The sequence below is a fragment of the Hyperoodon ampullatus genome, assembly GCF_949752795.1.
Source record: "Hyperoodon ampullatus genome assembly, chromosome: 17".
NCBI lineage: Eukaryota > Metazoa > Chordata > Mammalia > Artiodactyla > Ziphiidae > Hyperoodon > Hyperoodon ampullatus.
The window spans coordinates 42,654,840-42,679,971 of NC_136930.1; the positions used below are offsets into that span (position 1 = coordinate 42,654,840).

Below are 25,132 nucleotides of genomic sequence, written 5' to 3' on the forward strand. Positions count from 1 at the left end.
TGTATTTTTTTTATTGTCTTAAAAGTTGGAAATGAAAAATGTAAGGTCCATGGGACATGAAAGACTATGAAGCACTGGAGGCTACAAAGTCTGATTTATCCACAAATAAATTACAACCCAGACAACACTGGGGCCATTCCCACGCCTTTTCAGTTTTACCTTAATCATAGCAAGGAAAGGTTAGGACTCAAACAGAATGAAAGCATTTAACATGTACTGTACTCAGTTCTAGGTCCTTTTCTTCATTCGTCCTCGTTTCTTGTTTCATTCACTTGCTACTCATATTTTATCCAATTTTAATAGTGCCTATTCTCAGTAAATATCTCTAAAATATAATTAAAATCCTCTCACTGAGCTTTACCAGGTAGTAGATTCATTCTGGTTTTGTAACTTGTTTTTTCCCTTTATGCGAGTATCCCTACTCCTTTTACAGTTATACTCTTAAATCTAGTTAAATGCAGAAGTAGAAACTATAGCTTTGACTAAGACATACTTGGTATAACTCTATGTTATGTAGTATCTTGCAAATGTTCTAAAGTAGTTATTTGCATCAACTAATAAGATCAAATTGAAGTTAGCCATTTAATTAATAGAAACAGTTTTATTATGAGAGTATAATGAACACCACATCTGTTTATTCTACATCTCTGCTTGATGTGATGGCATGCTCAAATGTTTAAAAGATAACAAAGTCAGCAAAATAATAATAAATTGTAATTAAGTGAAGTAACGTGGTAAGTTCTAGTTACTGCTGTAGAGTGATTTCTAGGAAATTATAATTAAGAGATTACCTACATATTTTTCAGAAATTGATTTTTAACAAAGGAAGACTTTTTAAAAGTAAAATAAAATTTAAGCTTTGAACATTAATTTCATTGTATATTTGCATATCTTAAAAATTCATGCTTTGCAACTTGGATGAAATATATGCAAATGTTTACTTAAGGTATATTTTTGGCAAGTGGTAAAAAATATTTCCCAGCAAAAAAATAAAATAACCCTCCTACCAGTAGTCATATTTCTTTTTGTATTTTTCAAGTGACATTGCTCTGTATTCAAGCAAAAATTTTTCTAGTGTATCTTTGAGTTCAGTGGAGTTAATGTCAGATTTTTATAGTTTGACTCTAATACAGTTATACTGAACTGTGTCTTTGATTTTACAGTTTATGTAACTATTGTGACCATCTGCAGCAGCTGCACTTTTCAAATTATTTGCTGAACCAAATTGAGCACAGTGACAAAAGTAGTCATCTCAGATGTACTATTAAACAGAGAAAGAAAAAGGAGCATTGCCTTGGTACGGCATAGCCATCTGCTGTACAGATGTTATTGTATAGAATGACTTAAGATAAAATAATTGTAGAAAATTTTCATTAAAACCTCAACAATTTGCACTTGTTTATGCGAATCTGCATAGCTCCCCAATGAGACAACACACTTGGGGTTTCTTTGGTTCTCACTCACTTTCTCTTTGATCCTTTTTGATGTGCTGACTTTAATAAACACAGTCAAAAACATTGTGCAAAAAACATCATGGAAAAAACTACAAAGGAACAATTATAGCAGCAGAAACTACTCTAATCCCTAACTTACGCAAGCTATTTTTAGTGAAATATTTTTTTTAACACTCTTTATATGACAATGTTATATAAACAGGGTAAAGCTGTCCTTTCCAGATGAGTTTTAATTTAGGAGCTGAAATAGATTTGTAATGCTAGAGGAGTCTTATGTTCTAAGTAATATTTAGAGAAACACAATTGGGAATGTGTCGTAGGCATGTTTCTTCACTTGTGAAAAGTACAAAAAGTATTTGAGTTTGCCTAATGATTATATTTTTTATCATCTAAACCGACATAAGCTTATGGGAAGTGTATGTGGAAAGGGAATAATAAAAGAATGAAAGAGGAAAGTTAATATTCTCCCCAAGACATTGTCAATACATTTAAATCTGAAATGCTTTTATATTCATTTACTGGTTTTTACAACAAAATATGTACAGATTATTCACTGAAATGTTTTCATCATTTGAAACAAAAGGAAATGGTTAAATATTTTCCACTTAAAAAAAATCCTTGAGTTCTTCTTAGCCTCCTGTACTATTCTGTGGCCCTAAACTATCCGAGTTTCAAGGAACGTGGGTTTTTTTTTAATTCCACTCTGCAAATGCTAGTGTAACAGTGACTTATAATAACCTAACTCTTATTTCTGCTAGAATACTTATGTTCTCCCATGTGTCTGTGGTAAAATGGCCCTAAATTTTAAAACTTTACATACAAGATGTAATGCTTGTATTTTTTTAAATTGGTGTGTAATTGCAAAAATCTCTATGATTGTGTATAATATTGCCAAATTTTCTATGATTATGTTATTGATAACGAAATTAATCTTGTTTCAAAATCAGATCTTATTTTCTGAAACTTTTTAAGGCAGATATTTCTTTTGCTAGCCATTAAATCTGTCCCATTCTGTAGTATGTTCTTTTGTAAAAGTAGCCCTCCCCACCCCCACCCCCCCGCACACACGCACACACACACACACACACACACACACACACACACAGTCTTTTTTGCTGTTTGAAGTATAGTGTATTGGAGAAACCTTAAGTATGTAGCTATAAATTCTGAACCAGCAGTGTAGCACTTTGCACAGGCAGGGTGGGGAGTGAGCTGCAGACTTTAGCTCTCCTTGTCAGAGTAAATTATGGCTCTATTAGGGCGGCACTTCTTAGATTTCGTCAAACAAGGGTACACAATTCAGGCTGTGAAATAGCTGTGCTTTAGGCTGCCTTGCTCTTTCTTGGGGGCACGTCGATTAGCAAACTCCATGTAGATAAGGGAAAGGGAAATAGGATATGAACAAGTTAGGTGGCACAAAGGGTTGGGGGAAGAGCCTAAGTGAGGCCATCTTGGCTGGCATTTTAGTCAGAATTAGGGAAAAGTTGCAAGAATCCCCTTTCCATGGGGACTTAGGGGACTTTTCATCCATACAGAAAGCAATGAGTTGAATTCCTAGTCAAAGAGCTGTGGTTTAAATAACTTTCACTACCCCAGCCTCTGTCATCCAGATGTACTTATCTTTGTGTATAAACAAAAGTAGGAAGAAAGAAAGCATAACCACATTATTTTTCATGTATACAAATGCCTCTTTTCATGTTCACTGAATTCAGGACCAGTAAAAATGTAAAGAACCTAGAGTTCCTTTTCATGTACTGAAAAGTGAAAGCAGGTTATTAATTGATACAAAGTGGAGCTCCAGCTTTTCATTCCAGAGTCAACTGGATCTCCTGAGGAAAATCTCCTTAAGACGTTGTCATAGCCATTGGATGCTGCAGAAATGCAAGTAAGCCTTAGGGGAAATAAAACATTAAATTATATATGACTACCTAAAATAATATATTGCAATAACAAGCCATTTACAACACCCCAAAGACTTTTGTTACTTTTAGAAAGAAATAGCATCTTTTTCCAATGCCTGAACAATAAGAAATGAATTCTTTGACTGTTAAAGCCAGAGGACAAACTTAACTTTTAAACGGCCACTGAGGATTGAAGTGGAAGTACAGTTTTTAGACAGCTATACAAATCACTAACAAACCTTAATGAATATTGGGTGTGGGCATCAGTGTCCTGTCATTTTTGACACTGTGTCTCAAGTAGCTTAAACCCAACACTCAAGGAAAGGTGGAGACCTCATTGGGTCTGTTAACATCTGGGGTTTTATTTGTCATTTTGGCCATACCCCGCAAGTGCAAAAGAAAGAGTAAAAGGGGATTATCTTGACAATGAAGTGAGTTACTGAATCTTGTGATAATGAAAAGCAGAAGAATTCTAATGCCTTTCTATAGTCCCTGAGGTAGAGGTGCATTTATAGTTTTGCAGAAGTAAAATGTAGGCAGGCAGAACAGATGGCCCAGAGTCCGTGTAACCTGACACCCCTCATCCCAGAACTGAGGACCCCTATTAATCCTGGTCAGATTCCCTCCTATTACTTTATAACAAGGTTCAAAGTTGCTACTGATGAACTGGCCTGTCCTTTTTTTACTCTTAAATTACCTGTGGATTACTGATTTTTTTTCAAAATTGATATTTTTCTGTGCATAATGGTGGACTATTGAGACATTCATAAAAGGTAAAATAGGAAGTTCTAAAAATTGAATGGGAAATAAGTGGAAAAAGTAAAATTCTCATAACTTTTTTTCAAAGTAATGTTCCATATTTATTCTCTAGTACAGAGGGAAATAAAAACCGTAAATGTATAAGACATTCTCTTGGAAAGTAATTTTCTTGTCCTCTCTCTTAGAAATCGTATGCAATGGAGAAGAAATCCCAACATACAAGTTTTATTCTCCCGGCTGTAATTGTTATCAATAATATATGTTTAGATAGAATTTTGGTCAGTAATAAGCAATGTTAATACTACTATCTTAGAAATTCTCTTTTTTCACCCCCTAAAAAAGAGAGGTAAAAAATTAAGAATGTTTGATATTTTTAAAAAACTCACTAGTAGATATATGCTCTTCAGGCATATTTATATGGTCACTTATTTTTTCTTGTTTTGTTTAACCAAAGTATATTAATTCAGTCTTTACATGTTTCATTTGGAATATTTAAATTTTTCTGTGCTAAAGGGTCTATGTGGGGTTTTTTTAACGTCTGTTACGTGATTTTTGTTCTTCATGTACATTTTTTCTGTGCTGTGAGGTTACTATAGCTGTTTGGATTTTAATGAGAAGCCTTTAAATACATAGGATAGTAACTTCAGAAATTTAGAAGGTAACCACTGGGTGAAATTTCTGATGTGCTAATTTCCAGGCTGCCTGAAAAGTAAAAATCATCCAATAAGCAGCCACCTTCGGATGTCAGAGCGCTCTCATGTGCTGTGGCCCAGTGAACATGATGTACCTGCCCAGACTTTCGTAGAGGGAGATGAGCTCATCTCAGAGAGATAACCATCTCTGACTTTTTCTTCTGATTAATCACCGACCTGAACTCCATTTGAACCTTGTTAGACCAAAAACAAGTAGAATTCCTGGCCCAAACTATAAAATATAATTAAGCCCTTTTGAAATGATGTGTAAAAGAACATTGCTGTACCCCCCACTTATAACCACTACCACCACCGCAACCAATAAAGTTAAATCAAGCACTGCCTGTAATGGATTAAAATAATAAATGTTCCTGGATTTCAGTGTTTGAAGTACTTGAAGAAAACAGGCTCCCAGCAGCCTGGGTAGCTGAATGCAGGAGAGACATTTATTAATGACGAGTTCAAGGATTTGGCCTGTTTAAGATCATTACTTTGTGTTTACCATGGGTTACACATCTCTTATATTTTTACACAGCCCACATGTGTCCACATGCAATAATGAAAGCTTTTTTTTTCAACAAAAGAATTGTTAACTGTGTAAATAGGGTTCTCTTGGGGAATGTCAAGTCTTCCTAAGACTCTGCTCCCTTCTAATGAGAAATCCAGTACAGTTATTACACTCTCCCAAGTACACCCACCTTCAAATCTTGTCTCCAGCTAGATTAGTCTTTCCCCCTATTGTTTTTAGTTACCAATTCCAAACTTAATCTAGACTGCTAGAAAACTGTTGGCCTCTGGTTATGTATTTTTAAAATTAATTTATTAATTAATTTATTTATTTTGGCTGTGTTGGGTCTTCGTTGCCGCTTGCAGGCTTTCTCTAGTTGGGGCGAGCAGGGGCTATTCTTCATCGCAGGGCGCGGGCTTCTCATTGCGGTGGCTTCTCGTTGTGGAGTGCGGGCTGTAGGCGTGCGGGCTTCAGTAGTTGCGGGCTCACTAGTTGTTGCTTGCAGGCTGTAGAGCGCAGTCTCAGTAGTGGTGGCACACAGGCTTAGTTGCTCCGCGGCATGTGGGATCTTCCCCAGGCCAGGGCTCGAACCTGTGTGCCCTACATTGGCAGGCGGATTCTTAACCACTGCGCCACCAGGGAAGTCCAGGTTATGTATTTTAGAATTGTGTTCCATTGTACTAGACTTTGTGTGCTTATGTACTATAGAAAAAAAAAAAATCAGGGGCTTCCCTGGTGGCGCAGTGGTTGAGAGTCCGCCTGCCGATGCAGGGGACACGGGTTCGTGCCCCGGTCTGGGAAGATCCCACATGCCACAGAGCGGCTAGGCCCGTGAGCCATGGCCACTGAGCCTGTGCTCCGGAGCCTGTGCTCCGCAAGGGGAGAGGCCACAACAGTGAGAGGCCCGCCTACCGCAAAAAAAAAAAAAAATCAGTGCTTTTTAATTCTTCTCCTAGCTTTAACAAAGATATGGGAAAGAATCATTTTTCTAGATTTAGATACATTTGAGGTGAAAAAAAGGGACAACTGGTAAAAATTTCCCATATATGCATATTAAAACAGTATTCCTTGGACAGGAGAAAAAAGGGCATTTGAGACAACAAAAATGCTATCAATTAACATGAAAATATCTCACTGTGAAAAATGCTATTACAGAAGAAAGTTTCCAGTCCTAGCAATTAAATACTAGAGATCATTTCTTTTCTATTTAATTTAATTAATTAATTAATTAATTTTGAGCTGCATTGGGTCTTCTTTGCTGCGCTCGGGCTTTCTCCAGTTGCTATGAGTGGGGGCTACTCTTTGTTGCACTGTGCAGGCTTCTCTTTGTGCTGCCTTCTCTTGTTGTGGAGCATGGGCTCTAGGCACATGGGCTTCAGTAGTTGTGGCACGCGGGCTCAGTAGTTGTGGCTTGCGGGGTCTAGAGTGCAGGCTCAGTAGTTGTGGCACATGGGCTTAGTTGCTCCGCGGTTTGTGGGATCTTAACGAGCCAGGGCTTGAATCTGTGTCCCCTGCATTGGCAGGCGGATTCCTAACCACTGCGCCACCAAGGAAGTCCCTAGAGATCTTTTTCTTAATAGTGTCTCCTTTGCATACTAATGATGGCACTTTATAAGTTAGCATTAGGTGAAATAGATAAGAATTACTGTAGCTCCTAGAACTGGGACTATGGAAAAAGAGAGGGTTAGAAGTAAATATCCCCCACTCCACTGAATTTGTGACAGTGTTTAGTTTTGCTGCGGTCACAGCAAATTGCCCTCTCATCCACATAAGCCAGAAGGCTATTTGCTGGGAAAGTTTCTGGCAAAGCAACCCTGTCAGTGATAAGTGACTGAAGACACATCTTAGATGTTCTTTTGCTCTCTGGCTGGGGCTCTGGCCCTGTAGGCTATGTTGGCATAATATACTGAGGCCAAGCAAGACAGCCTGGGACAGGAAAAAGCATTTATTTACAACCCTGTTACCAATTGGAAAAATGAAATTACTAAGAGCTAACTATAGCAGTAGTTTTTATAAAGCAACATGGTGCTGGAAGGAGGCAGACAATCCCAGCCCTGCTACTTGCTGGCAGTTGATTGTGATAAAAGTTACAACACAGCTCATTTCCAAAATAAAGGCAAAAATACTTAATTCATGGGGCTGTTGAGTGGATTAAGTGAAATAACATACACAGAGTACCCTACACATTCCTTGGCACACAGTTATTTAATTCCTCAATAAATATTAGTGTTTTTGTATCTTCCTCTCCCTCCCTCCCTCTCCCAACTCAGTCATACCACATGAATGCTGAGATCCTAGAGCATTAAATTTTAGAGCTGAAAATTATCTCGGAGATCATCCTCTTTATCAAGAACACTTTTTGTCCTTTTCTCTCCATCATCCAAACACGCTGTATTTAGGATAAGATAGCTAGCATGACTATATCAACCAGATACTACTATAACCAAAAAACTTAGTACACTTCGGCCCTGTTTCCAACAAATTCATGATTTCTTTCAGGATCTTTGAAATACTTAAAATATCTCATGGACCACTATGTGGGACTCCCTAAGTGTCAGAGAACCCTAGGTTGAAGTCTACTGAGCTAGGCCTAACTCCCTCACTTAGGGTTGCCAAGATTAAGTGATTTGTCCAGGGATACTCTGGGTTGCAGTGGGGACTATACACGTCTCCTGGCTTCTGGACTTTCTATTAAACCAGTCTTTAAAAACCTGGATCATGTAGATTAATACCAGTTTCTAAGCCATTGCAGTAAATCACTTCGGAAGTCATCTTGCTTTCAACATTGTTTGAGTTGATACCAATTCTTCCATTCATGTGACTTACTTTAAAAAAAATTTGATTCACCAGCAGTTTCCTCATTAAATTAACCAACTACTATATTCTTTCCTCTATGAGAAGGTTGCTATACACTTTCCAATATGCACGGTCAGATTTGTTAGTAGGCTTTTTTTTTTTTTTAACATAGCCACATGATCCAATCAAGTTTTATTTTCCTAACAAACTGACACAACTGTGAAAACAGTAAGCATGGTGGCAGTAAGCATTGGAGGGAGGGGAAGAAAGAGGCAAAGTGTATCATCCACCATCACCCTTTGGTATTTTCAGTTCAGTTTTTCTAGGATCTGAGACTTTTAAAACATTTCTCAAAAAAGTACCTTTCCCAGACAAGGGCCAAGTATAAATAGCCAACTCAATAGACATTTTTGTCTTCCATGAGTAGTTCTCCCTTTCTTCATGTGAAAGAAAAATAAAATCCTATTCCTGCTACTTGTCATTTTCTTATGTCCAAAAGAAAAGGTTTGGATTAGACTAGAAGTCCCAGCTTTTACTCACTGATAAGGACTAGATGAGAGTCGCTGAGGACTGGAAATCCCACCCATGAGAAATCTCAAGTACCTTAGGGAAGGGATACATGTTAGCAGGTTGACCACCCACTTGGACTCTCGTCTTGAGGACTAGACTTTTTAGTAACTTTGTTGGGGAGCACCAGCATCCCTTTCAGCTTAAACATCTGTGTCCATGTAGTTCTCTGACAGTTTTGTTGTATTTTGTTTTATTTATTAATCTTATCCTATGTTACAACTTACTATAATAACAGATGCAGATATAGGCTTATTACAAAATAGAATGTAATTAAATAGGATCTGAAACACTTACATATTCTGATCAACAGGGGGAAAACAAGCTATTTTCATGGTTAAACTACCCAAGTGCAGGGACTTCCTTGGCTGTCCAGTGGTTAAGACTCCGTGCTTCCACTGCAGGACACATGGGTTCGATTCCTGGTCGGGGAACTAAGATCCTGCATGCCACATGGTGCAGGCAAAAAAGTAAAATAAAATAGAAAATACCCAAGTGCCATTTTTATGTGCTTCAACACAATTAGTTGAAGGAACTAGAAATGAAAAGATTCCTAATCATCTCTTTAGTGGACCAGACTCACAGAATTTTTTTTCTAGTCATCTAGTCATTTATGGTCATCTTTTTATGGATCATGCTTACAAAAATTTTTCTTCCTCACTTTTTGAGTCATCCTCATGCTTCACTGTTATGCAAATCGACTTCTGGATGTATCTAACACATGCTTGCTGATTTCCTAGTAGCCTTAGATTATTTCCAGCTGGATAAAAATACCTGGATATGCTTTGCTAGCACATGTCATCATTGAGTACCCTTTCTAAAGACATACAGAAGCTTGCTGTAGATTGCACTTTGCACAGTCAGCATGTAGAGAGTAGGCACCCTAGTAAAGGTCTAGTAGAGATCGACAATGTAGGGCTGGCAGCATTTTGTAAACATTCTCCAAAGCAAGTGGTTTCCATTTATTAGTCCTCTGAAGGAGTATTTTAAAGGTCAGGAAACTGTTTGTTCCTTGAACTAAATTTTTACACTCAATGAAAAGTATGTCAGTATGCAAACAAACCAAGATTATTTCTATTTATCACAAAAGTTGTTTCTGAAATTACTTCTCAATGTTGATACACCTCATTTAGTTTAATTAAGTACCTGCCATTAGTTTGCTAGAGCTGAAATTAAATATATAAACACAGATTTTTTGAAAGAAGCCAATGGAAGAATCAGGCAGAAAAGCATTCTATTGAATGGAAGGAGGTAGAGAGAAGACGTAAAATACTCAGTCAAAAATGACCTTATCCCACAGTCACGAAAAGCAAGGTAGGATACTGGGTTGGATACTGGAACAAGAAAAGGACATGAAGGGAGAAACTAGTGAAATTCAAACAAGGTCTATGGTTTAGTTAGTAGCGTTGTATCGATGTTAATTTTCTGGCTTTTGAGACTCATTCTATAGTTGATGTAAGTTGTTAACATTAAGGGAAGCTACATGAAAGATATTAACTTTGCTGAAAGCCTGAAATTATTTCAAAATTAAATTTTAAAAAATGACCTGATCAGTGATTGCATAAATAGCTTTAATAATATTCATGCTTTTAAAGTTTGTGACCATTCTAAATCTTACACTTTTGTAGCATATTTCTTTAATTTTTTTCTTTCTTTTCTTCTCTCGTCATTTTCAGAAATTTAAGGGAAAAATTAAAAGTACAGAAAATGTAAAGGATAATACATCAAATGCCTATATACTCATGAGCTAGAACACATATAAACATCTTTTCATATTTGCTTATATGTAAACACACACACACACAGGGGTAGAGGAGTGGTAAAACTTCACAAAATTATTCAGCCTTTTCCAATGTTTCAATGCTAGAAGTTAGTTTTTTATAATTTTTACTTATAGTCATTTTGTCCCACCTTGCATTATTAGTCCATTAGGAAGAAGAATAACACAGGCCTTTAACTTGCTTTCTGTTGCAATTTATTCCAGATTTTGAATGTATAGGTATCCATCTTACATGAACTCTGAGTATTCTCTGTGGCCCTGGGTTTATATGTGTGGTGATATATAAAATAAGATTCATTTTATCCCAAGGAAGATACTTAGTATGTTTCCTGATTGAAAAAAACAAAAAGGAAGGGATGATGTCCCATAGGCCAGCTTCTCACAGAGTAAAAGAATGGGGAAAGGAGAATTAATAACTCTGTCACGAGTCCCAGGGATTATTTTCACAGATTGTGGTAAAAGTGTGAACTTTGCTTTACCATTCACAAACGACCCTTTGTGAAATTTATCACCACTCTTTATTATTAAGTGATCACCATAATCTCTTATTACTGGTCATTTACACCAAGATTAAAACCACTTGAACTAACATGTTTCTCTACTATTTTGTTGTACCTTTTTAAAAATATACCAGGAAATGTTCAAAAGGAAATGGATACTCTGTTAAACTTAAAAACTGGTACTTGTGGGTGAACCTTTATATGGTGCCGCAAGTAACTGGATCCCTTTGTTGAGTTGCAAAGCCACAGCAGGCTGGTATGTGTAGCAAGTGTAGTGCGTAGGTAGGCACGTGAGGATGAGTTAAACTACTTATGTGTCTCAAAAGCAAACCATGCCTAATTTCCTAATTTCCATGTAGGTGTATGACATGAAAGAAAAGAAAGGAGACAGAAGAGACCAGGCAGGGCACGTTTATATCTATAGGTCATGTGTTTCCGTAAAGTCTTTAGGCAGTGCCTGTTCCTGTATCCTCACTGCCAACGTTAGCATCTTAAATTCTCAATACCCCCTTTGTGTCATACGAGCCCATGATCAATGCTGGTAGACCTGAGAAATAGGCAAGTACAAACTATAAAGGATTAGAAAAAAGTAAGAATAGAGTAAGGGGTAGGCTATTGGGGAAATGAAGGGGTAAAGAAAAGAACAGCGACTCAACACATAGGTATTCAATTAAGTATTTGATGAGAGTGAAAGAATTGACAGCACATAAAGTGAATAAAAAGCAAAAACTAAAAGTGTTTGTATGACTAGGGAAGTATTTGTGTTTTTCAACAGTTCACTTGCTGAACAGAGTCAAAATTATAAATGTTGTTGGTTGTCTTTTTTTCCCTCTAATGCTTACTGAGATTTCAGAACTTGAGGCTAAAAAGAAAAAATCTTGTAATGTGAAAGAAAATTGTAAATTATTCACTTTATCTTTGTATATACCCAATATATGGTAGATAACCAGTAAACGTTGGTTGAATGAGTAATGCATGCATGCATAAATATCAAGTTGGAGGTGATCCAGTATATCCAAATTCCTTATAGAGAGAAGCATGGGAGTAGCACTTATTTAAGAAATTAGGCATGGTTATGGATACCATCATAAGAAATTATCCTTAAAGCCATTATAGTAAAGAAGTTCACGGAAATAGCTGATACATGGTGGCAGCCAGCAGCTCTAACACCTTCATTTTCTTACCTTCAAAACCGGAAAGCAAGAGGAAAAGGTTACTCTCCCCAAAGTATTATTGTACCTCATTGGTTTTCATTAAGCCTCATGTTCATCCTTGAACCAGATCAAACTCCAGAGAGTATCAAACCTGAAAATCTAGAAATTTCGGCAGGTTCCTAGGCCTACTAGTCTACTTTCTAGAAAACCAGTCATTAAATTCTGCTATTGCTGGAATATAGCTGTAGCTGGGTCAGTGCCTGCCTTAACTGTAAGGTCTCTTGTATTTCAGGCACATTGTGTCTCCTCCTGCCCTCCTCAGTGCTCACCTGAGTCTGACCCACCTTCTTTCTTCTTGTTTCAGGCTCCCAAATGTTTGCCGACCATTGGCTTCCTATTTCTAGGCCACTTTCCCAAGGTCTCAGTCCCTACCTTTACCTTTACTCTCCTGAGAATTCTAGGTATCTCTTTCTCTCTACCCGAGCAAGAAAGAATAGAATTTGTATGACAGTAGGAAAAATGTTCATGTGTTTAACAGTGTACACAGTAACACAAAAACTGTCAACATTTTGATTGTTTTTATGTAGAAATGCAAGTCTAGAATTTTTTTCTTATATCCCTCCTCACCCTAGCTAATAAATATCAATACTTCTAGTTGTGTAACTTTGGGGAGTTAAGAAGAACCTTCCACCAACCCTACTCACGTTCTTCTTTGAGAAGGGATAGGCACTTTCTGAGGAATATAAAGTAAGGAATCATGATGCAAATTTTGTCATTCCAGTTCTAATTTTAAGGCAAAACCTCAGAAACTTAGACAGTACAATATCAGTATTTTGAGGCCATTGCTGCACAGTAGAAATATCCAGTAAGGTTCAAATTCTGTATGTATTAAGTTACTTCTACAAAGAAGATTTTATCGTATGCTTACAAATATCTTCGTATAAATGAAAAGTGCTATAGAGGAGAAAGGTAATCTCGTTCTTCTGTATGCTCCAGAAAAAATGCTGTCAAGCCCATTCCTAATGAGACTTCTAGGGATAAATATCAGCCCTTGCTTTTGATAGTCTTTTCTTTGATAGATAATTACCTTTGCTTTAATAAAGTTGTCCTTTGTTTCTGTCTTAGTTCTTTTGCTTTAATTTTGACCACTCTCTCCAGAGTGATGTTTTAGGGATGATCAGATATCAACACATCAGAAGGAGTACTCTGCAGGTTTCTCACTGTTGTAGAAGAGATTACAAATAAGAAAAGGGAATAGGCTAGAAACCAAATCCTGTGGTTTTGAATTAGAACCAGAGGTATCAGTATGAATTCATGATTTTTAATATATTTACTGATAGATACAGTAATATAGATGTGTGTGTATACCTGGGCAGTAGACACACATGTACTTCTTAGCCCTCTCTGCTGAGAGGCCCTAGAAACAGTGATACCCTAGCAGCAATGAACATACCTACCACCCAGATTTTGGTTTCTAGATGCCATTCTTCAGCAAAAGAAACCAAAGCTCTGGAGAAATGACTGATGCCAGAGATGGGATGGGAAAAATAGAACTGAGCCTGAAACATCTTGTGGGCAGAAAGTAAAGAAGTTCTCAAAAAATGATGGGGGTATATCACAGTGACACAGGAACCAGCTTGAAGGGGTTCCCAATGGCCAAAGCTGGTTCAATTTAAGTAACAAAGTAAAATAAAGATAGTATTAGATTACGACCCATAAAATAAATATCTATGAGTCCATACTGGTATAAATAAATAATTGAACTAATAAATAGAGTAGAAGGGACAGCTCTTTTTACTATAGAATACTAGTTAATAATTGTAGAAGAGTAAGAGAAATAGGAAATCAACATTACCACACACCACAGTAATAATTGTTGCAGGCAAGAAGCATTAATGGATGCTAACATTAATGGGTAAAAGTTTGATGTAATAGAGGATATTTGCATAATCTGCAGATACCTCTCCACAGGATACTTATTGTTTACAAATGGAAAAATAACCACTTCACAGTGGCGAAATCTGGCAGACACCACTTTAGCCATGTGATGAACATTAATATTACCAGCAAGTAGTAAAACATCCATATCACTTTCCCCAGTATGATGCACTGAGAAGGGTATCACTTCTCTGGTATTCTGGCCAAAATTGCATATAACCTCATTCTAAAGAGAAAACATCAGATAAACCCAAATTGAGAGATATTCTGCAAAATAATTGGCCTGGACTATTGAAGAGACTCAAGGTCATGAAAGACAAAAAAAAAGCTAGAGGATCTGTCACTGATTAAAGGAGACTAAGGATCCTAGATTGCATCCTGGACCAGAAGAAGGACATTAGTGAGGAAAATGGCAAAATTTAAATAAAATCTGTAGATTACTTAATAGTGTTACGCCAAAGTGAATTTCCTGATTTCAGTGTATGTACTATAGTTACATAGCTGAGTGAAAGATACATGAGAACTCTGTATATTTTTGCAACTTTTAGGTAGGTCTAACATTATTTCAAAATAAAAAGAGTTTAGTTTTTTTTTCTTTTTTTTTTTTTTTTAGAGGAAGGGACTTGGAAAGATGACTTCTAAGGTCTCTTCCATCCAGCATTACTATTCTGTGATACAATGATGCAAAATGAAGAATGACAAAGATTTAATCACTTTTCTTTCCTGCCTGTCAATTAAGAAATATATTGTGACAGCTAAAAATAGGATCAGATTCTAAACTGTCATTTAGTACAGTAGGATATGTCCTGAATAACTATTGTTTTGACTAATCCTGTACTGCATAAGATGGTCCTTGCCTCAGGGATGGTCACAATCTACTGGTGAAGGTGGTGTGATCTTCCCTTTCAGTCTCTTAGATTACTAAGGTCTCTGTTCCTTGATGTTTTAAAATAATAGAGTTGGGTAGAATGATATAGAAATTGGTAAGTCTTGGAAACCTATCTAAGAGTGAACCCTCAAAGTGGGTTCCAAAATTATCCAATCTGGGTGCCTGAGGAGAATGATAAACATTAAATAAGATTTTGTAAAAACCCTAGGAGAGCTTTGATATTAAACACTTCTTGTGTGAGGGACCAATAGAGCATTCACATTAAGATTGCCACCAGATAATTGGGTATTTCATTGCAGGGTAATACAAAGATGCATGTATTTGAGAACAAAGGGTATCATAATTCTGACATTCCCTTAATGCTCATTTGCTAGATGACTGTACTGAATTAAGCCTATACTTGTATACTCCCATTATGACAAATTTTTGAATAATGAATTGGTGTGTTTCATTTAGCAAGTACTTACTGTTGAGAAGTAAATATTTTAGGAAATGTAATGCAGTTAAGTCAGAAATTGTGACTTAAGTTCTAAGCTCCATTAATAAAGATAATTTTTGATTATTGGGTATTTGAGGGCCTGTTTCCATTTTTTTATTTACTGCTCTATTTTTTCTTTAAGTAAAGTGTAACTCTGAATCAATAAAATTGTGTAAATGAAGTGGAAGTCTTAGTGCCACTATATATTTGATGAACAAATTTAAGAAATTGATTTTCACCATCATAATTTTTAACAAAAGTCTTAACCCTAATGCTTTTGTGAGTGTGATTGTCCTCTTGAAAATTAGAAGATTAGAAGTTGTGTGTCTTATTTCTGCAGTAGGAACATACAACATATATGCAGTTTTCAAGTCTCCACAGAGTTGAAAAGCCAACGTGGGTACTCTACTTTGAAACGTGTATGATGTGGGCCTAAGGTGTTTTTCAATCTTTCATCTCTTTCTTTTTTTTTTCTTTAACATCTTTATTGGAGTATAATTGCTTTACAGTGTTGTGTTAGTTTCTGCTGTATAACAAAGTAAATCAGCTATATGCATACATATATCCCCATATCCCCTCCCTCTTGCGTCTCCCTCCCACCCTCCTTATCCCACCCCTCTATGTGGTCTCAGAGCACCGAGCTGATCTCCCTGTGGTATGCAGCTGCTTCCCACTAGCTATTCATTTTACATTTGGTAGTATATATATGTCAATGCAACTCTCTCACTTCGTCCCAGCTTACCCTTCGCCCTCCCCGTGTCCTCAGTTTCATTCTCTGCATCTTTGTCTTTATTCCTGTCCTGCCCCTAGGTTCATCAGAACCTTTTTTTTTTTTTTTTTTTTTTTTTTAGATTCCATATGTATGGGTTAGCGTATGTATGGTATTTGTGTTTCTCTTTCTGACTTCACTCTGTATGACTGACTCTAGGTCCATTCACCTCACTACAAATAACTCAATTTCGTTTCTTTTTATGGCTGAGTAATAGTCCATTGTACATATGTGCCACATCTTCTTTATCCATTCATCTGTCGATGGACACTTAGGTTGCTTCCATGTCCTGGCTATTGTAAATAGTGCTACAATGAACATTGTGGTACATGTCTCTTTTTGAATTACGGTTTTCTCAGGATATATGCCCAGTAGGGGGATTGCTGGGTGATATGGTAGTTCTATTTTTAGTTTTTTAAGGAACCTCCATACTGTTCTCCATAGTGGCTGTATCAGTTTACATTCCCACCAGCAGTTCAAGAGGGCTCCCTTTTCTCCACACCCTCTCCAGCATTTATTGTTTGTAGATTTTTTGATGTTGGCCATTCTGACCGGTGTGAGGTAATATCTCATTGTAGTTTTGATTTGCATTTCTCTAATGATTAGTGATGTTGAGTATCTTTTCATGTGTTTCTTGGCAATCTGTATATCTTCTCTGGAGAAATGTCTGTTTAGGTCTTCTGCCCATTTTGGGACTGGGTTGTTTTTCTGATATTGAGCTGCATGAGCTGCTTGTATATTTTGGAGATTAATCCTTTGTCAGTTGTTTCGTTTGCAGATATTTTCTCCTATTTTGAAGGTTTTCTTTTCGTCTTGTTTATGGTTTCCTTTGCTGTGCAAAAGCTTTTAAGTTTCATTAGGTCCCATTTGTTTATTTTTGGTTTTATTTCCATTTCTCTAGGAGGTGGGTCAAAAAGGATCTTGCCATGATTTATGTCATAGAGTGTTCTGCCTATGTTTTCCTCTAAGAGTTTTATAGTGTCTGACCTTACATTTAAGTCTTTAATCCATTTTGAGTTTATTTTGGTATATGGTGTTAGGAAGTGTTCTAATTTCATTCTTTTACATGTAGCTCTCCAGTTTTCCCAGCACCACTTATTGAAGAGGCAGTCTTTCCTCCATTATACACTCTTGCCTCCTTTATCAAAGATAAAGCGACCATATGTGCATGGGTTTATCTCTGGGCTTTCTATCCTGTTCCATTGATCTGTATTTCTGTTTTTGTGCCAGTACCATACTGTCTTGATTACTGTAGCTTTGTAGTATAGTCTGAAGTCAGGGAGCCTGATTCCTCCAGCACCATTTTTCTTTCTCAAGATTGCTTTGGCTATTTGGGGCCTTTTGTGTTTCCATACAAATTGTGAAATTTTTTGATGCAGGAGGGAGGAGATATGGGGATAGTTGTATATGTATAGCTGATTCACTTTGTTATAAAGCAGAAACTAACACACCATTGTAAAGCAATTGTACTCCAATAAAGATGTTTAAAAAAAAAGCCTTGGCTATGGGGGCAGAGTTTAGATGGGTGGAACTTAGGCAGGGGTGGGGCTTTGGGTGGGGTGGGACCTAAGCGGGTGGGGGGGTGGCATTCAAGCGTGGGCAGGGCCTCTGCTTAGGACCTGCGCATAAGGGGGGAGGCAGCACTTGGAAAGGAGGGCCTCTGTAGTGTGGAGTTCCTGAGTTTGGAGGTACGGCCCTGAGTGAGGGTGTTTGGGTTCGGTTTAGGCTCAGCTCATTGGAGGGTGTCTCCAAATGTAGGGAGGGCCCTGGGTGGGTTGTAGGGGCGGGGCTTGGGGTCTGCACGGCAAGAGGAAGGCTCTGAGGGCAGAGGATTAGGCTCAGGAGCCCAACAGGCTTCCCAGTGCCTAAGTGGACAGGGAAGGCACTGGCCCCATTCCCTTCCATTCCTTCATGCCCCCCCCCACACCGTCTCCCCCAGGGTCTGCCCCGTGGCCACTGGACCTCTGGATGTAGGAACTCCTCCCCTCCCCCTGCTACCCCTCAGGGGTGCTGGTCCCGGAGGTCTGGCCTTTACTTTTGCTCCCCCTTCCCTCCCTCCCACTGCCTCAGGACCCTCGTGGCTGGAGGGGACCTCTGTCAGCAGAGGATCAGGCCTGGGATTCAGCAGGTTCCTAGGGGTCCAAGTAGGCAGCGGAAACCTGGCCATGCTCCCTTTTGATCGTCTGCCCTCCCAATCGTTCCCCAATTTCCCACTTCCAGTGTGGGATCCCTTCCCCTCCCCCAGCACCCCCTCAGGGGTGCCAGTCCCACCCCGCCTCCACTTCTCCTCCCCCTTCACTCCCCCCACACCCCATGTCCTACCTGGTCGCTGGGGGTTCCTCCCATCCCCTTAGGTGTCCGTGATCCCCCACCAGTACCTGGTAGGTGCCCTAGTTGTGAGGAGACAGGAATTCCACGTCCTCCTAGTACGCCATCTTGACTCCCTCTCTCATCTCTTTTAAGTATCAAATATCATTAGAAAAATAAGCCATGGGCATTACATACGTGGTCTGGTGAAATTCAATATTCACAATGACAATTCAGAATATGAGCTCCTTAGGGGAAAGTTAACCCACCACTCTAACTTTGCATCGAAATATCTTAAAGTGTGCCATTGGTTTTATGAAAAGGTTTTGATCTACACTTCGAGTTTAAGTTCAAAAGAAAAGCTACATTTTAAAGTGTATTCCTTTTCTGGGTATATTTACTTTGAACTATAGCATATAGTTTTTCTCATAAATCTAACCTGCCACTATCTGTTTTTAAGACTTTGTAAACTTCAAGTGGTTATGATGTGTGAAGTTTGGATTAAACTAAAATTTTTAGAAAACACATGTTATATATTTTGATTGTTTTGAATTTTAACATGGGCCAGTCAAAAACTTGAGTGTCTCACAAAGTAATATACTGTACTCTGTTACTACAAGAAATCACAGAAAATTGCCCTCTCCCATCATGTTAACAATAGACAAATGAAGCAGCTGTTCTCATTCTTAAATGTAGTGTTTGAAAAACTTGCACAATTTAATGAAAATGTCTCTACTCATAAAACTTAAAATGCTCACACATGGAAAAAGTCATAACATTTTGGCAAATATTGCTTTGTTAGGAATGTGAGTGAGGTATACCTGCTTCATAACTAGAATTCTATATAAATGGCATGAAACTGTGGGGAAAAGCCAACTGAAAAGAAAACTCTTGACAAAGGATGAGTTAATACTCTTAAAAAATGCAGATAGTTCTTGCCCAAAGATACTTTTTCTTTGACAAGGAAGAATTATAACATATGCCCCTCTCCATCCCTTCTTTTTTTTTTTTTTTCAGGTGTAATTCTTGGATCATCATTTCTACTCAGTGTAAATGATTTTCTCCTTAAAACAAGTCTCAAAGAAAGAAGTCGGATTCTGATAGGACCATGTTGTGCTACTGCCAATCTGGAAGCTAAATGGTGTAAACACAGTGGCAATCCAGGCCCAGAACAGTCCATACCAAAAATATCCATTGATTTAAGAGGAGGTCTGCTGCAGGTCTGTTGGGATTGGCCCCATTTTTCCCATAAGTTTTAAACTAGCCTTTGTTCATTGTTCGAACTGTTTCATTAAATGTTAAATCTTGCTGTGGTGAGAAAAGGGTATTGTCAGATTGCTGTTTTACTAAACTTTTTTAACAGCTTTATTGAGATATAATTCACAAACCATACAGTTCACCTAATTAAAGAATACGATTCAGTGGTTTTTTACTATATTCACAGAGTTGTGTGGTCATCACAACAATCCATTTTAAAACATTTTCACACACCCACCTCCAAAACCCTTTATCCATTAGCATTCACTCCCCATTATCCTCCAATTCCCTCTCCAGAACTAGGCAACCACTAACTATTTTCTGTCTCTACATATTTGACTCTTCTGGACATTTCATGTAAATGGAATCATGTGAAATGTGGTCTTTTGTGAATGGTTTCTTTAACTTAGCATAATGTTTTCAAGGTTCATTCATGTTTTTGCAGGTGCCACTGCTTTATTCCTTTTTATGACTAAATAATAGTCCATTGTATGGATATACCTCATTTTATTTATCCATTCAGCAATTGATGGGTGTTTAGATTCTTTCCACTTATGTGTAGACTTTTCTAATTACAGAGTAGTCAGCCTGTCTCAAGCAGTTTCATCAGCAATAATGTAAGAACCATTTCCTAATGACAGGTGGTTAGCTATTATGGTGTCTGATGACTAACATGATATATAACCTTACACTGCAACCTTTTATGCATTTGATTTGCAGGCAAGTATTGAATGTGTGAGGGTATCCAACTTATTTCTTGATAATTTTCTATTTGGATAGAATTTGAATGTGTTTTTTTTAACATCTTTATTGGAGTATAATTGCTTTACAATGGTGTGTTAATTTCTGCTATATAACAAAGTGCATCACCTATATATAAACATATATCCCCATATCACCTCCCTCTTGCGTCTCCTTCCCAACCACCCTAACCTACCCCTCTAGGTGGGCACAAAGCACTGAGCTGATCTCCCTGTGCTATGCAGCTGCTTCCCACTAGCTATCTGTTTTACATTTGGTAGTGTATATATGTCCATGCCACTCTCTTGCTTTGTCGCACCTTACTCTTCCCCCTCCCCATGTCCTCAAGTCCATTCTCTACATCTGCGTCTTTATTCCTATCCTGCCCCTAGGTTTGTCAAAACCATTTTTTTTTTAGATTCCATATATATGTGTTAGCGTACAGTATTTGTGTTTCTCTTTCTGACTTCCTTCACTTAGTATGACAAACTATAGGTCCATCCACCTCACTACAAATAACTCAGTTTCGTTTCTTTTAATGGCTGAGTAATATTCCATTATATATGTGCCACATCTTCTTTATCCATTCATCTGTCGATGGAAACTTAGGTTGCTTCCATGTCCTGGCTATTGTAAATAGAGCTGCAGTGAACATTGCGGTACATGACTCTTTTTGAATTATGGTTTTCTCAGGGTATATGCCCAGTAGGGGGATTGCTGGGTGATATGGTAGTTCCATTTTTAGTTTTTTAAGGAACCTCCATACTGTTCTCCATAGTGGCTGTATCAATTTACATCCCACCAACAGTGCAAGAGGGGTCCCTTTTCTCCACACACTCTCCAGCATTTATTATTTGTAGATTTTTTGATGATGGCCATTCTGACCCGTGTGAGGTGATACTTCATTGTAGTTTTTTGTTTTTTGTTTTTTGTTTTTTTTGCGGTATGTGGGCCTCTCATTGTTGTGGCCTCTCCCGTTGCGAAGCACAGGCTCCGGACGCACAGGCTCAGCAGCCATGGCTCACGGGCCCAGCCGCTCCGCGGCATGTGGGATCTTCCCAGACCGGGGCACGAACCCGTGTCCCCTGCATCGGCAGGCGGACTCTCAACCACTGCGCCACCAGGGAAGCCCTTCATTGTAGTTTTGATTTGCATTTCTCTAATGATTAGTGATGTTGAGCATCTTTTCATGTGTTTGTTGGCAATCTGTATATCTTCTTTGGAGAAATGTCTATTTAGGTCTTCTGCCCATTTTTGGACTGGGTTGTTTTGTTTTTTTGATATTGAGCTCCATGACCTGCTTGTATATTTTGGAGGTTAATCCTTTGTCAGTTACTTCATTTGCAAATATTTTGTCCCATTCTGAGGGTTGTCATTTCGTCTTGTTTATGGTTTTCATTGCTGTGCAAAAGCTTTTAAGTTTCATTAGGTCCCATTTGTTTACTTTTGTTTTTATTGTGATTTCTCTAGGATGTGGGTCAAAAAGGATCTTGCTGTGATTTATGTCATAGAGAGTTCTGCCTATGTTTTCCTCTAAGAGTTTTATAGTGTCTGGACTTACATTTAGGTCTTTAATCCATTTTGAGTTTATTTTGGTATATGGTGTTAGGAAGTGTTCTAATTTCATTCTTTTACGTGTAGCTCTCCAGTTTTCCTGGCACCACTTATTGAAGAGGCTGTCTTTTTTCCATTGTGTATTCTTGCCTCCTTTATCAAGAATAAGGTGACCATATGTGTGTGGGTTTATCTCTGGGCTTTCTATCCTGTTCCGTTGATCTATATTTCTGTTTTTGTGCCAGTACCATACTGTCTTGATTACTGTAGCTTTGTAGTATAGTCTGAAGTCCAGGAGCCTGATTCCTCCAGCTCTGTTTTTCTTTCTCAAGACTGCTTTGGCTATTTGGGGTCTTTTGTGTTTCCATACAAATTGTGAAATTTTTTGTTCTAGTTCTGTGAAAAATGCCATTGGTAGTTTGTTTTTTATTGTTTTTTTTTTCCATTTTGACTTTCAATTGTAATATTCTCCTTAATAGCCAAAGCAGATGTCACCGTTAATGATGTTAGTGTTTCTCTAGGTATGAGAAAATGCAAGAATTTCTCCCCATAAATCTTCTCCTGAAAATATCTAACTATCTGAAGGTATGTTCTGCCAGTTTTTCCCAGAGCACAGACTGCCTCATTCCTGATCTCCACTGTGAACTCCTTTCAGAGGGTGTTGAAGTTCAGCAGCTGCAGGGTCTCATGATTTAATCTTTGTAGAGGCAGACAGCAAGTGCCAATGGCAAGTGCTGCTTTCCAGTCAGCAGGGCCCCTTCATGGTCATAAATTTGACCATGGTTTGGGGGGCATTTCATGACCATTTCAATCCATGGGGCTAGGAATGCTCATTCTCAGGCCTGGCAAAGAGTTTTCCGATAGGCTACTCAATGTGCTCTTACTGTACTAGGCCTTAGGGATAGCCAAAAAGTCTCTGGACCACCTGTCTTACTAGTCTCTTACAGTCCAGGAAAATATTCCCTCTTGTTACTTCTTCCCATATCTAGAGTTACACTATTACCATCATTGATCTTACATGGAACCATATATCATCATTTTATGACAGGCTCAGTCACACATTTGGTAATGTAAGAACCAACAATTTTGTAAAACAGGTGAAATACAAATAACATAGCTAGCAGTATTAGTGAAGTCATAAGTTAGAATTAAGCGAGCTTCCATTAGGTGTGGCCCAGTATATCCCAGGTTGTCTGACTTAGTCTGTTCTGTACCACTCCTTATCTTTAAGGTAAATTTTATATTGGCACTGTCCATAAGGCACCCAGCCCAGTTTCCTAGTTTTACTAGACTGATTATCCTTACTATGATTTAATTGTTCCCAACATAGAGGAGCCTTTAAACTTAAATTACCATGGCCTGGTGTTAACTACATAAATCCATCCCATAATTGTGGGAGGTCTGATTCCTTGGCTGAAATTTTGCTTGTTGCTATGATTGAGCCTGAGTAATAAAGAAAAATTGATGGCCAGAGTCAGAGTTAGGATCATTAATTGGCTAGGTGAGGGGATCCCACCTAGTAATATTAATAGTGGCCTAATAGGACTATAATTTCTCTCTTCTAGAATAAATTTCCTAAGAGCCAACCAATTAGAGCCTTGGAGTAGAGAAATCCACCAAGGTAACCCAGAAGTACTAGACATAGGTAATTGGCCACAAACCCAACAACTGGATTGATTTTTAAAGCTAGCATAGGGGACCTTCCTGGTGGCACAGTGGTTGGGAGTCTGCCTGTCGATGCAGGGGGCGCGGGTTTGTGCCCCAGTCCGGGAGGATCCCACATGCCGCGGAGCGGCTGGGCCCGTGAGCCATGGCTGCCGAGCCTGCGCATCCAGAGCCTGTGCTCCGCAACAGGAGAGGCCACAACAGTGAGAGGCCCACATACCGCAAAAAAAAAAAAAAAATAAGAAACAAACTTAGAGTGTCCTTCAATTAAACTTTACATTAATGTAGCATGACAGCAGGGAACTACCTAGGAGGTAAGTCTTAATAAATACAGACCCCCCCATTAACAAAACCGGAATTTAATATTCACTTAAACATAATCTTTTTCTCTCTGAAATTACCCTCATTTTTACCAAATGTAACCAAATGAAGAGTAATTTGTTTGCAAAATAAGTCTGGTCTCAGTAAGCTTGGCCTGATGATTTATATAACTATAATTGATGATACAGACTTCTTGTGTGTTTGTGTGAAATTTTTATAAGGAGTCTCATACTGAACTTTTAAAAGATCTCTCAGGGCTAGGAAAGTCATACCAAGGGCTTATCACACATTTTGCCTAACAGATCTAGGTGAATTCCTCACTTTTTAAAAAAATTTTTAATTTAATTTTATTTATTTTTTTATACAGCAAGTTATTATTAGTCATCAATTTTATCCACATCAGTGTATACCTGTCAATCCCAATTGCCGAATTCATCACACCACCACCCCCAACCCCTCCGCGGCTTTCCCCCATTGGTGTCCATACGTTTGTTCTCTACATCTGTGTCTCAATTTCTACCCTGCAAACGAGTTCATCTGTACCATTTTTCTAGGATCCACATATATGCGTTAATATACGATATTTGTTTTTCTCTTTCTGACTTACTTCACTCTGTATGACATTCTCTAGATCCATCCACGTCTCAGCAAATGACCCAATTTCATTCCTTGTTATACCTCAGTAACATTCCATTGTATGTATGTAACACATCTTCTTTATCCATTCGTCTGTCGATGGACATTTAGGTTGCTTCCATGACCTGTCTATTGTAAATAGTGCTGCAATGAACATTGGAGTACATGTCTCTTTTTTTTTTTTTTTTTTTTTTTTTGCGGTACGCGGGCCTCCCACTGCTGTGGCCTCTCCCGTTGCAGAGCACAGGCTCCGGACGCGCAGGCTCAGCGGCCATGGCTCACGGGCCCAGCCGCTCTGCGGCATGTGGGATCCTCCCGGACCGGGGCACGAACCCGTGTCCCCTGCATCAGCAGGCGGACTCTCAACCACTGCGCCACCAGGGAAGCCCCATGTCTCTTTTTGAATTATGGTTTTCTCTGGGTATATGCCCAGTAGTGAGATTGCTGGACCATATGGTAATTTTAT

General features: G+C 38.3%; 1 protein-coding gene across 5 annotated transcripts in view; it reads left to right on the forward strand.

Moving 5' to 3' along the window:
• VPS13B (vacuolar protein sorting 13 homolog B) overlaps nucleotides 1–25,132 on the forward strand; it is a gene marked incomplete at both ends in the record, with an annotated part of 778,321 nt that overhangs the window by 595,402 nt on the left and 157,787 nt on the right. For all 5 annotated transcript variants that reach the window (XM_079722541.1, XM_079722545.1, XM_079722542.1 and 2 more), the window contains one exon: nucleotides 19,510–19,712. In XM_079722541.1, the coding sequence (XP_079578667.1) occupies nucleotides 19,510–19,712 (203 nt within the window). The remainder of the gene's footprint in view (nucleotides 1–19,509; nucleotides 19,713–25,132) is intronic.